This window comes from Sciurus carolinensis, chromosome 12 (assembly GCF_902686445.1).
Source record: "Sciurus carolinensis chromosome 12, mSciCar1.2, whole genome shotgun sequence".
Lineage (NCBI taxonomy): Eukaryota > Metazoa > Chordata > Mammalia > Rodentia > Sciuridae > Sciurus > Sciurus carolinensis.
Window position 1 is genome coordinate 14,405,678 of NC_062224.1, and position 13,566 is coordinate 14,419,243.

Below are 13,566 nucleotides of genomic sequence, written 5' to 3' on the forward strand. Positions count from 1 at the left end.
CAAATCACTACAAGAAGGAGCCTTGGGGTCAAGTTGTGAATTGCACAAATGAATTCATAATTAGGTTTTTTCACTTTGGAAAAGTTTGGTGGATGTGTTTGGAGTGAAATAAAGAACTGTAAAACTTATAAAAAATACAAACTATTCCAAATCCTTTCAGTACTCTGAGTGAGGGTTCTCTGATTCAAGATGGCGGGTTGACCACCAAAGGATGAAGAGCGGGAGGGTGAGGAGTAACACATTTCAAAAAGGTTCCAGAAGACTTGGGCGATTCAATATAGCTCAGAACATACTGGAAGGGGCTGCAGCAAAGGAAAGAAACAAAGATCAGTTTGGAATAATCTCAGAGAGACTGCTGAATTTGAGTTCCAAAGGACACAACAGAATAAGAGTGAGAAAGGGGACCAAATAAAGGGGAAATAATTCAAATTCATGTATGAATGAATGAATAAGCTGATAGGCTTCTTGTACTCCTCTTTCGCAGAGGTGAAAAGAGACAGCTTTGTGAAGATGGAAAAGTTCCACTGAGTACTGGGCAGGATGAAGGAAAAAGGATTGACAGCTAAACCCATTATGGTAAAACATCAGAGTTACAGAAAACATGTAAAAGGAATGATTCTGGAGTACATCAGAGACCAGCAATGATACTGGGTGTGATAAGACCTTGAAGCAATACCTCAGAGAGCAAAAGGAAAATCATTTTGTCCTTAATTCCATACAATGTTATATAATATAATAAGGGACTCAGAAACTCTATCCCTCACACACCCATTCTGAGAAAGTCACTTCAGAATATATTTCAGCAAAGTAAAGGTGAAAACCAAGAAAGAGTAAAATATGGAATACAAGAAATAACAAAACCAACCCAGAAGAAAATGAAAAGTGATTCCAGGGTAAACGTTTTATAAGAAGACTGCAAAGGAATGACAATATGTCATGAATCTGGAGACAGCCATGTTTTCACAGAATGCTTTAATGGCTCTGAAATCCGAATGCCTCCCAATCAGCAATGTGTTCCAAATACTGTTGGCCAGGCCTCTGGGTGACATAGATGCCATTGCTTCCATAAACTCGGTTATAGTTATTCATTTTGTCCTCATTTCAAATGAATGATGTGTCTTGCTCAACATTAATAGTAATAAAATTAAATTCTATCTCATAAGAGGAAGGCGATTAGAAACTCCAGGAAAAACAGAAACTTCTATGTTATGATCCAGCTGAAGTCAACTGTGGCATGACTCTGAATAATTTTGATAAAGATGACCTGGGACACAGCTGCAGAACACAAAGTGAGGTTTTAATAATTTGCTGCAGCAAGAGAGACCACATACCAGAGGCACTGGGAGGTACCTCACCAAAAAAGGCAGAAACTAGGTTATTATGGGGTTTGGGGGGAAGGGCAGAGTGTAGGTGAAAAGTCAGTGAAGCCGTGTTTGGACAGGCGCCAAGCAAAGCAGGGGTGCTTGTAAAGCCATTAATGTCAGCCTGGACTTGAAGGAGACCCAAGGTTCTGTGTCCTTGGAAATTCTAACTTTACGATAAATGTGGAATTCCGTGTGTGCAAATGCCTTATCTGAAGCTCTGGACCTCATCTGCTTTCTGTATCAAAGTGACTCAGGTCTTCTAGACCAGAGCAAGATGACAACAAAGTTTCTGACAGTTTATCATTTTAAAGAACTAGCTTTCTCAAAGCTGTGTCCTTTTATTAATGAAAAAATCAGGCTTACAAGTTTATACCGTTTTATCGAGGTATTTGGATCACTTCTCTGCAAAGGGAACAGAGGCCTTCACGCTTGGCTGGTTGAGGGGGAAATATAATTTTAGTGTATCCTAGGTGGTTCTTCTATTAATGTTATTTATATAGTCATCAAAAGGCAAATGTTCAACAAATACTTGGTTTTCAAGTTTATAGACATACAAGTATCATTATAGACCCGAATTTAAATGTTAATAACCTTGAAAATGTAAAAAGTCAATGATTACATGACAAAAGATGAATCCAAGAAATGAATGAGGAGAGGTAGACTGAAGGGTAAGAGAAGGATATGATCATTTAAGAAGCAGCAACAGGGACAGGAGTGGCGCTCAGTGCTCCCCTGGGATGCATGAGGTCCTGGGGTCTATCCCCACACAAAGATAGGAGGGATAGTCTCGGGTAGTTGAAACACCTCATGAGTGGAAGAAGAAATAAGATAATAATATAAAATTTTTGAATGCAAGGAGAAAGTAGGCCTGAGGTAAATTTGCTAAATCCTTTCTTCACAACAGTCAGCAAATAAGCGTCTTACTTTTATTAAGAAATCAAGAAACGGCAACACATTGTACAATTTAGAGTTAGGAGGTAACTACCAAGAAAACTCAGCGCAGAAATATGAGAAGCAGATGTTTCTATGAAGTAAGAACCAAGGAATGGTGGAGCAAAGTTATCTTTTTTATTACCAATGTTTATCTACCATATTGTTAATCACATATATTTATTACTTGGATAAAAAAAATATTTGGAGGATGGGGAGAGAAATAGGCCAAGGGGTAGAAAACATGATACTTTGCAGAACAGGATTTTAAATTCCTAATTAAACAATACTTACTCATTTTCTTCTGTGGTTTTATTCCTTTTCTCTTTTACCCTATCACCATTCTTCTTCTCTTTCTCTGTAATTTCACCCTGATACACCTTGTCTCCAATAAGCCTGAAACACGAGAGACAGCTGTGTTACCAGCTTGCAGTTCCAAGACAGACTCAAACATGGTCCGCAGAACCATGACAACCCTGGAAAATATTTTTATTTGCCTCTTGGAAATGCATATTGAATGCATTCCAAACTAGGGCACCAGCCTTAAACCATTCATTTCAATCTAGGGCAGTTTTCAACAGGTCCAAATGGTCAGATCCAACCAAGGGTGCTTCTGATTCTCCAGGAGAAAATCATGTCTGCTCAAACTTCCATGAAGATTCACCAACTCACAATCTTGCCCAGACCAAAAATTAAACCCATTGCTTCCCCTATTTTGCCTATCTTTACTTCTTGGGTCAGAAAAAAACCCCAGCCAATATATCAGAGGTTTCAAGCTGGGGTCTCAACCTAACCATGGCCCCTCTCACCTAACTCCCTGATTTCCCTTCCTAAGGAAACACCTCTCGATCCTGTTTGCCATCTTTAAACTACAACATTCACTACTGCCCAAAATGATCTCATTTACTATTTACTTGTTAGTGGACATTTTCTTCCTGCTGGAATTTCTGGAACAGAGCAATATGGTCTTTTTCATAGAAAGATATCAATCACCTGACCCAGAAATCCTGGCCCAGAGTGGAGCAGGAGGAAAGAAGGGAAGGAAAGAAAGAGGAAGTGGAAGAAAAGGAAGGAGGGAAGCAGAGAGGAAAGGAAAGGAAAATGGACAGGAGGAAGGCAGGCAGGCAGGAAGCCAGGAAGGAAAGAAGAAAGGAAGCTGACCTTCTGATCCACATGTCATCTAATGGGACACAACTCCTCCCCAGGTGAGCCTGAGCTGACGGGAGGTCCACATCACGTCAGGCTCACCTGGACCACCCGCACAGACATCTCCATCTCTGACCAGCGTGTCACCTACATGGTGAAGTTGGTGATAAAAGCTGCAGCTGGAATCTGCATCTGGAACTCAGCATCCTGGTCCTCAGAAGCCCTGTTCAGTATCCTGCAGGAAACTGTAGTGAAGGCGTAACGAGAAATAATGGTGGACTTCACCGAGAATTCTGTCATCAAGGGTTTGGTTTTCTGTTGAAAACAGACATGTGAAGAAGGTACTTCACTCTTGCTTTTATGGCAAAAAAATCAAGCTTAGTGAGGGAACACATTTGTCCAGACCAACAAATAATGGAGATGGGACTTGAGCCCAATCCCAACGGCTCCAAGGTGCACACCTGCCACCGTTAGGTGAGGCTGCCTGGGAGCTCTGTGACGACAGGCCTACTCACCTTTGTGTGCTCAAATCCCAGCCCCGACTATGACACACAGCAGGTCCCCAGCAACTGTTGAATGGAGTCGGTTTACCCTGATGGGGTTGTACTCTCTGCTACTGGGCAACATCTGGGCAGTTAAATCCTCACCTGCTTTATTTACAGCCCGAGGCTCATTTTCAAAATACATACAAGGTTATGACCTGTTGATGCCAAGACACACTGTCCCTGTGATAGGAAGGGCCATCCCAAACCTGTTCTAAAGGGTCACCACAGGTTATTCCATTAAAAACAAGTTACTTGAAACCTTTGAGTAAAATCATGGTCAGTTCAGCAAATGACAAAGAGCTCAAGAGATGTTTTCTACAATGCATTAGAGAAGTGGGGATACAGATAAAACCATCTGGGAAGATACTCAAACACCCCCAGGAGGGCAAACTCCAAGGATCAGAGCCAAGATCACCAGCAAGAACAGAGCAGTGGCGAGCACTCCGTGCGAGTGTCAGGAACACTCGTGTCTGTGATGGTTTACGCCAGAACTTCCAATCTTAGAGAATGCAGAGACAGAATTGGAGCAGCTTAGGGAAAATATTGGGGGTACTTGTGTGTCTTAGAAAGTTAGAGAAGATAAACATTTATGAAGAGGACATTTAAGAAAGAATCAAGTTTAAAAAAAAAAAAAAAGCCTGTTCGAAAGAATTTTACCTAAAACAGGAAAAGAAACTCCCTAGGGTCTGGTCTAACAAGGAGGGGGTTAAAAACTGGTTCTCGAAGTGTGGCACCCGGACCAGCAGCAGCAGCATCAAAAAATGTGACAGAAAGGTAGATTCTTAGATTCCAACCCAAGCCGCAGAATCAGAAACCCAGAGGATGGGGCCAAGAGATCCTGGTGTATTCTCAAGTTTGAGAACCACTGTTATACAGTAATATAATGAAGGTGACCTTCTTTGTATAGTTTTTCATCTATAAATTGAGAAGGCTTGAGTATGTCACTAGAATCACATCCACTTCTGAGATCCACAGAACTAAGGCAAAGCCAAAAGTGTGGGACAAAACCTTGGGATTTAGGAAATAACTCCTGAATTAAGAAATAATTGGATTGTACAACATTCTTTTATGAAAATCCAGTCTCTTTAGGACAGAGTCTCTAGGACAGAAGTGATTTGGATTAAAAAGAGATTCCATTAAGTTTAACCAAATGTTTCTATTAAACGATGTCATTAAAAACACTCTGCATTTCAGTAAAGACGATGGGTATTAGGCTGGGGATGACAATGATAATGATCTCCACAGCTTAACAACCTGTTGGGTTTTTTAAAATTAAAATTTGTATCTGATCATTTTTCAAAAAAAAAAAACCCTAAGGTGAATTAAAACCATGAATTGAGATGAAGTATTGACTTTGATCTGTGTTATTTCTTGAAATAGATTTTCTTTCTAATTATTCATGATTAAATATATTCTTTTATCTCTAAATCTGCGCTGGTGTACAAAAAAAAAAAAATGATCCCCGGCTGCACCCTGTGAATTTGTAAAGTGTCTAAAAATATACTGCACATAGTTCTGATTTCTGTAGATGCAAAGAAAATGGGAATCAGTGCTTTAAAAAAAATCCTGTGAACTAAGAAAATTTTAGTTTTATCGTTCTCCACTTTATTTAAAATTTAAACTAGTTCTTTAAAAATACCAAGTCACACATGCACATGGTAAAAACTTCAAATTAGACTGAATGTGAAATGAAAAGTATGAATCTCCCTCCCACCCTGGATTCACATTTCCGCTCCCCAGAGGCAGTATTTAACAGTGTGAGGTATATCCTCACACTCCTATACTCATTTGTTTTAATCTCACCTGATGGTATAGGAATTTGTTCATCTTTCTTTACCTACGTTCCAGTTATCTCATTATGCCTAACAAACCAGTCTAAAATGGTGGCTTAAAACAACAGCAATCAGTATTTTCTCACCTGGTTTCTGTGGGTCACAGATCCCAGAAGGACTAGGCTGGGCCCTGGCTCATGCACACTCAAATGGTGGCTGGGGTTATGAAAATGTGATGGTTGGCATCTGTTGTATGTTATCCCAGGGCCCCTCCACGTGATCCTTCCTAATGAGCTAAGTATGGGCCCACTCAGACCAGGGGCTCCCTCGGAATGATCATGTAGGAGCTAGAGGCTTCAATGATCACACAGTAGTGTTCCCGAGGGTGGAATCTGTACCCTCACTATTGTATGCTTCGGCCTCAAAAATTACAGAGGATGACTTCTGTCAGACTGTTGGCCAAGACAGTCACAAAAGCACAATTTCAATGGCAAGGAAAACACATCCTATCTTAACATGAGAAGTGGCAAGTCAAAGGGCTGCATTTTTTAAAATGCCATCTGTTGCTGAACAAAAAGATCTAACTCATTGTTTTCTAAATAGTTGCATTACATTTTCTGAAAGCATTAGATTTAATTAATCAATCTCCCCATCATCCACCAATCCTTTGTAATTATTTTTCATTACAGTGGGAACCTCTCTTCGGATGCCCCTCCTCTCTAATTTACCCACACCAGGGGTAGGCAGACTATGGAAGGTGGGCCACGTGCTTTTGTAAATAAAACTTTATTGGGACACAGCCACATCCACTCATTTACATTTTATCTCTGGCTACTTGGGGGCTTACAATGGCCCTGTAGTTGAGTAGCCATGTTGTTGTAACAGAGACCATGGATCCTACAAGACCTAAAATAGTATCTGTTCCCTTAAGAAGAAGTTTGCCAACCCTTATCTCTACTTTTGGAACAGATAAGGCCTTGCTATCAGTCATTTACATATCTTTATTGATCAGTGAGCTTTAGTAAGAAGAGATCTCAAACTATATACCTGGTAGACATTTTATTTGACTTGTGGTCTTTTAAAATATTTTCACATTTAGAGAACAACATCTAAAAATTGGGAAATTTAAATAAAAATCTAGAATGCCTATTTCAATTGGAATAGACAGTGGGGAAACTCTGGCTGTCATTCCCATAGCACCATAATCTGCCAGTAGTGATGGTGCTACCCCTGCAGACCAGCCCCATATTCAATATCCCACCTTCCCCACTCACCCCAAGACCCCCAATCCCAATAGCCCCATTGACTCTGAGGCTGAGACTGGTAGAGTTTTCACTAGGATTTTTTTTTATCCCCATCCTAGTTCACTCATTTAAAATGGATTAAAAATGGCCAAGATCGGGCTGGGGAGATAGCTCAGTTGGTAGAGTGCTTGCCTCTTAAGCACAAGGCCCTGGGTTCAATCCCCAGCACCGCAGGGGGAAAAAAAAAAAATGGCCAAGATCTGCACACCCATGTTTAGAGCAGCGTCACTCACAACAGGGTGAAAACAACCCAAATGTCTATCACCAAGTGAATGAATAAACAAAATGTGGTATATGATACAATGTAATTGTCACCCTTAAAAAAAGAAAGGAAATCCTGTTAGATACTTCATGTTTAATGTCTGAAGCCACTATGTTAAGTGAAATATGCCAGACACAGAGAGACAAATATTATGTGATTCCACCCACATGAGAAAGCTAAAGCAATCAATGGGGATTTACTGCTTCATAGGGACAGAGTATCTATTTTTCAGGATAAAAAGAGTTCTGGAGCTGAATGTGGTGATAGGTGAACAATGGTATGAATGCTGACCTACATACTTAAAAGACCTACATACTTAAAAAGAGCTAAGACATTAATTGTATGCATTTTACCACAAGAAAAAAATTAAAATGAAGAAAAAATTTTAATGGTCATGGACTGGGGTCATGGACTAGCTCAGTGGTACAGCCCGAGCCTGGCATACATAAGGCTCTGGGTTTGATCCCCAGCACCACAAAAAAATAAATTGATAAAAATAATAAATGATCACAAATTCTTTCTCCTCCTTCAAAGAGGTCCCTTGAATCTGGACCTTAGCAATTTACATCACCCATAGAGCACTCTAGAAGTGATGTTCTGGGGCTGCAAGGCCCCGGTCATAAGAAGCCACATCTATCCAAGACTCCTGGAACGCTCTCTTGAGGTCCTGAATGACCATGTAAGAAGCCCAGCCACCGATGCATGCATACTGCAAGGCCACATGCAGGCATGCAGTGAACAGTGGCAGCAAGCCCAGCTTCAGCCTCCCCTGCCACCAAGCCCAGCATTGAGTGAAGTTGGACAGGACCCTCCAGATCAGCCCATCTGGCAGCTGAATACCACTGAGCAACCTCCATCAATGTCACTGGCCAAAACAATCACTTCCACGCGTGCCCAAATTTCTGCCCCACAAACCAAAAAATACAATGGCTGATGCTTTGAAGCACTGAGTTTTGCAGATTTTTACGCAGCAACAGAAAACAGGAGCACTTTGCCAGGTTCTACAGACATTTCAATGTACAGCCCTACTTCAGTGTGACTTGCTGGTGAATGGTCATCTGATTAGCGACCTCAAAGTCGAAGCTGTTTCTGACCTGTAGGCATTTCGTTTGCCATGTTTTACACAGATCAACAACACCCTTGAAATATTTTTGAAAGAGTTGATCATATAAATTATAAAGACAAAATATACAGAAAAAGACTGTCACCTCAATCCCTTCACTTTTCCAATACAGGCCAAAGTCATTTACTGTGTGGCTTTACCAGGCCACCCAGGTAAGAGGTAGCCCACCAGGAAGACAGTCAAAAGCCTCTGATTCCCAATCCTGCCTCTCTCTAGAAAGGATTCCAGACCACTGCCCGGCTGCCTAAGGCTTTCACACTCAGTTGTTAGATAACCAATAAAATACAGAACTCCAAAATATGTTCAATATAACTTGGTTTCTGTTGCTGATCCAAAAGTTGCTTGTGACCCTCAATTACCATCCATTAAATTATAAACACTGGAGAGAGGACTTTAAGCTGAATCCACACTGCACTGCTGACATATTCTGACATTTTCCAAAAATTCTATATCAACTCATCACTTAACTCTTTTTCATAAAAGTTGGATACTCATGGGTACAGAGGACTTACTGAGTTTACACCTTAGTTCAACAGAAGCTTGTAACTCTAGCTGCAAGGCATTCTGAATAAAATTTAGCTCCTTCAGGGGAATTCTTACCCAGTGCTATTTTTAAAATAATTGAAAATCTGCTTCCCTTGATACACTGTGACTATTTTTGATGTCATGTTGATTTGTTCTTATTTATTTGTTCTTAATTTTGTTGAATTTAAAATGTGAAAATTAGAAGATACCTGACAAACATTGTTTATTGCAATAACTTCTTGTGCCTTAAATTAAGATTATGGATGAAGTGTAATGTTCCACAATATTCCATCAAGAATATGAGGCATAGTTTATGGGCCCAAGAGACAAGCTGACAAGAGTTTGAGAAACTATTTTAGTCTTGCTGCCTCTGCCCAGTTACCAATTTCCCAGGAGTTCCTGCTGTCACTTACACACCACACAGCCTTGCCCTAGTGAGCACGCTGGCTCTAGAATCTGCAGGAATCAATTATGTGCAAGTCTTTAACAGCTCCCTCTGCCAATCCTTACCCCACCCCTACTACATTGTAAATGCATGAGAACAGAAACCATGACTTCTTTCTTTTTCAATCCACAGCTCTCAGCAGAGGGGACAACTTGGAAAAAAAAATTATGAAACCAAAGTGAATTTTCTGAACAATTAAAAAGAAAAATATATAGCCACTAAAAAATGAAATGTAATAAACTAGTATGTATTAAGCACTGCTACTGAATGAACTCTATGAAGGTCTGAGAAGAAATACCACACATTCCTTCTCTCAAGGCATGAGATGGGAGGAAAGCAACAGAGGAAGATATAGGAAAAAAGATTGTATATATGTATCTTCAGACACAGAGAGAGAGCGTCTTGACTATAAAATATTCAAGAGTTTGAAGAAAGATAAGCTATAGTGTACAGGTTGTAGCTTCATGGTACAGCACTTGCTTACCATGCACAAGGCCCTGGGTTTGATCCCAGCATTGCAAATAAACAAAAACTTATAAAAATAAAAGGTTTTAAAATAGATGAAGAACTTGTATGTGAAGAAATAGGACCAAAAGAAAATTCTAAGAACACAAGACACAGAAGTTGGAAGAAGCTGTGGGTGCGCTGTGGAAAGTGTGTTGGCCGAGCAGGTGACATAGGAAATGACACTAAAACCAAACACAGAACGTGGAGTGGCAGAGGTTCATGAAAAATTTGTCATAAAAGGAAAGATATAAAACAGTTGCCTCAAGTTTTCCCAGTTCACAGTTTTTAAAAATCTAATATGTTTTCCATATTTATAGTTAATTTTGTTTGGGGATGTCAACTGGAAAATTGGAAGCCAAAATAAAAAAAAAAAAGTCTTCCTGTGACATAGCATAATTTCTTCATTATTTTTTCCTTCAAAAGCAAAACAGATGGAAAAGTAGTTTGAGGCAGGGAGTGTCTTAGTTAGCTGCCTATGGGACCAAAGGTTTTCATATGACTCATGTGAGTCACTCAAAATCAAGCCACCCAGAGGATGTCCTGAATTACCCACGCTGCCCTCTGGAAATGTAACGGGAAGGTGTGGCAATTGCCAACACTCAGGACCCAGTGCCTTTTCCTAGATTAACCTTTTGCTGTTTTCTTCTGGTCTAGCCCTTCTTCAGAGTCCATGAGGAGAAACGATCTGAGGGGTTCTCTGACTCCTCAGAAATCTTCTCACTCCATTCTCTCTCGTCTTCTAGAAGAGGAGGCTGGCTGTGGCAGCTGGCTCGCTCTGGGCCCCAAGACCTTCACTAAACCCGCATGCCTCTCCTCTTTGAGGAAAGCAATAAAGCGCGCCTTGTTACTACATGAAGTGGAGGACAATGGCCCTTCCCAGAATGCACCTTGGGGAAATAATTTCACCCTTGTGCAGATACAAGGGGCCTCAGCTCTGAGCCGCCTACATGCAGTAAGACATCCTACTCAGCAGTATTTCTTTCTATTTGAGAGAAGAAACATAACAGGTAATTATCATCTTACCTGGGGAAAAACCCATTCTATACATTTGCTGAAAAGGATATGCCCCGAAGGCCAGAGTGGGAAGTAGGGACACAGAAGCCTAGGTAGCCTCCCTGAGGCAGTGAGGCCCAGAATCACGCTCCGTACAGTGTTCTAGTCAATAACCAGTTTCTGTGTTCCCGATGCTCTGGCAGCTGGGGCTTTGCTCCTCATGATCTGTCATTCCTAGAGAGGGCAGATGACTGCCCTGCTAGCACACCTTCCGCACACAAACCAACAATCCTGGGCCCACGCCCCAACCACCTCCGCTATCAAACGCTCACACCAACACTCTGCATACCCTAAATCACTCAGAGCCAGGTACTGGACAACTTGGGACAACTGTTACAGCCCAGAGTCACTCAGACTCTCCTGGCCTGAGCTTACTCAGCAGACCCACCCAGCCCCGCCCACTCCTTCCCATGGAAACCCTAATAAACACTGAGCCATGCTGTGCCCGGCCTCTCCTGCCTCCTGCTTCCACCTATGGCCCTGCCTTGGTGCACCAGTTCCTGTTTCTAGAGACCTGTGAGTACAGGTCTTCCTCCAAGAAAATCAGCTCTGCCTCTTCAGGTCTCACCATATCTGAATAACACCACTCCTGGCTACAAATTTTAGAACACCTGCTACAAAGATCCATGAAGGCAGGGACCCTGCTGTCTGAAGGTTAAATGACACCAGAGAATCATTATAGGAAAACTAGGCCAGTATCCCAAAGCACCATGGAAACTCAGACACAAAGATAACCCCTGCTTTTCAAAATCTGGGTGTGTTGCGGGGGGTTGCCAGGGAGCTTCATAAAAAGGGTACCTAATTAATTCAGAATAGAAATCAAGCAAATCCTTGCAGCCTGGTCATGGGTGGGAGAAGACCAGCTGTTGCCACTACATTCTATTCATTAATTAAAGTGTGGAACATTGGGGACTATAATTAGTATGGGATGGCTAGTGTGCAGACTATAAGGAGACTCACTCAGAGAGGGAACTGAGACTCCAGACACGGGCAGGAGCCAGACCTTGCAAGGTCTCCTGTGTCCTCGGAGTTTATCCTACAGGTGACGTGGAGCCATTGAGGACATTCACACAAGAGCATGATATGCTGTGTCTGCTGCTGCAAAGATGATCATTCTGGTTTCAGTTGGATGGGTAGAGTTCATGTTAAAAATTTATAAAACATGTAAAAATAAGACTGGAAATTCTAAGAGGTCTCCAAGAAAATCTAAGAGATTTTACAAAGAGTCTAAGCCAACCAATCAAGCAAGTCTTTGTTACCAAGAACAAAACCTAGAGGCTAAAAGGAAAAGATAAATTTATTTATTACTTTGGGACTTAAAACTTTTATATGGTAAATATGCCCTAAGCAAAATTCATAGACAAATAATAGCTTTATGGGGGAAAGATTCAGAAAACAGCGGATATCTATAGCATACAAAGATCTCAGAGACATTGATGATTAACGGGATAAAAATGCAATAGAAAGATGGGCAAAGGACTTGAAAGAAACAATTCAGAGAACTACTGTGAATGGCTAACAAACCGATTTTTAAATTTCCACATGTGTACATACTCGGGGAAATGAAAGTTACAGGAACAATGAGATATCACTTTATATCTAAGAGACTGGCAAATCAAAAAGAGCAGGTGTATTGACTGCTGACAGAAATGTGTACATTCATCACTGATGACAGGAACGGAATGAATACAGGTAGGATTAAGAGTAATAGAATTCAAAAAATGATCCGACATCTATCGAAATCAACATACATGACTTTGAATCAGCCATCCTCCTACTGAATATCTAAGCCACAGAATTAAAGCACTGTGAATAGCAGAATATAAAAAGAGGGTGTTTTGTAGCACTGTTTGGGGGAAGAAACTAAAAACAAATTGAAAGTTCATCAATACTAGACCGATTAATAAATTATAATGTGCCGATGACATGCAACATTGTTCACCATTTAAAAATGAATAGAGCTATGCCTGATAAAGTATTGTGGAGTTAAAATAATAAGGAATAGAAAAATACGTATAATTCAGAGGGCAGTTGGTGCATTAGTTAAGAGCATGGACTTAGAAGCTTCTGGATCATTGGGACTCAATCCTGGTTCTACCACCTCTTCTCAGCTATGTAATCTTGAAAAAGTTAATCTCTCGGACTCTGTTTTCTCATCTGTAAAATGCTGTCCCCTCCCCTCCTCCAGAAAAAAGAAATATGATGAGAGTAATTGAGACAGGACACAAAGAACTTAAGAGGAATGCCTGGCACATAGGAAGCAGTTGGTCAACATCAGTGGTCACTGAAGGTCCCCACTGTTTTAAAGCAATGAGCATAAATCTCACGTGCAAATGTATAATAAGGTCCCCTATCTTCCACTGCTATGTCTTGTCAGTGGTACTTGTCATCTTCCCAATTACTAATATGCTATTATTTTCATTTCAATTTTTTTGTCTATTTCTGTCCACTTTTAGAACTCAAGCTCTGTGAAAGGAAAGATGTTTTATGCCTACAATAGTGCTGGGCAGGTAGCAGGCACTCAAAAAATATTTGTGGGATGAATGAATATGTGTATGTTTGTATTATTGGGATACTATTCCCCCTGAGT

General features: G+C 40.8%; 1 protein-coding gene across 1 annotated transcript in view; it reads right to left on the bottom strand.

Annotated features, from left to right (window-relative positions):
* The window catches only part of Itih5 (inter-alpha-trypsin inhibitor heavy chain 5), an 82,405-nt gene that overhangs the window by 58,166 nt on the left and 10,673 nt on the right, over positions 1-13,566 (bottom strand). Inside the window, 2 exon segments of the mRNA XM_047521457.1 lie at positions 2,589-2,690; positions 3,592-3,755. Of these exon segments, the coding sequence (XP_047377413.1) occupies positions 2,589-2,690; positions 3,592-3,755 (266 nt within the window).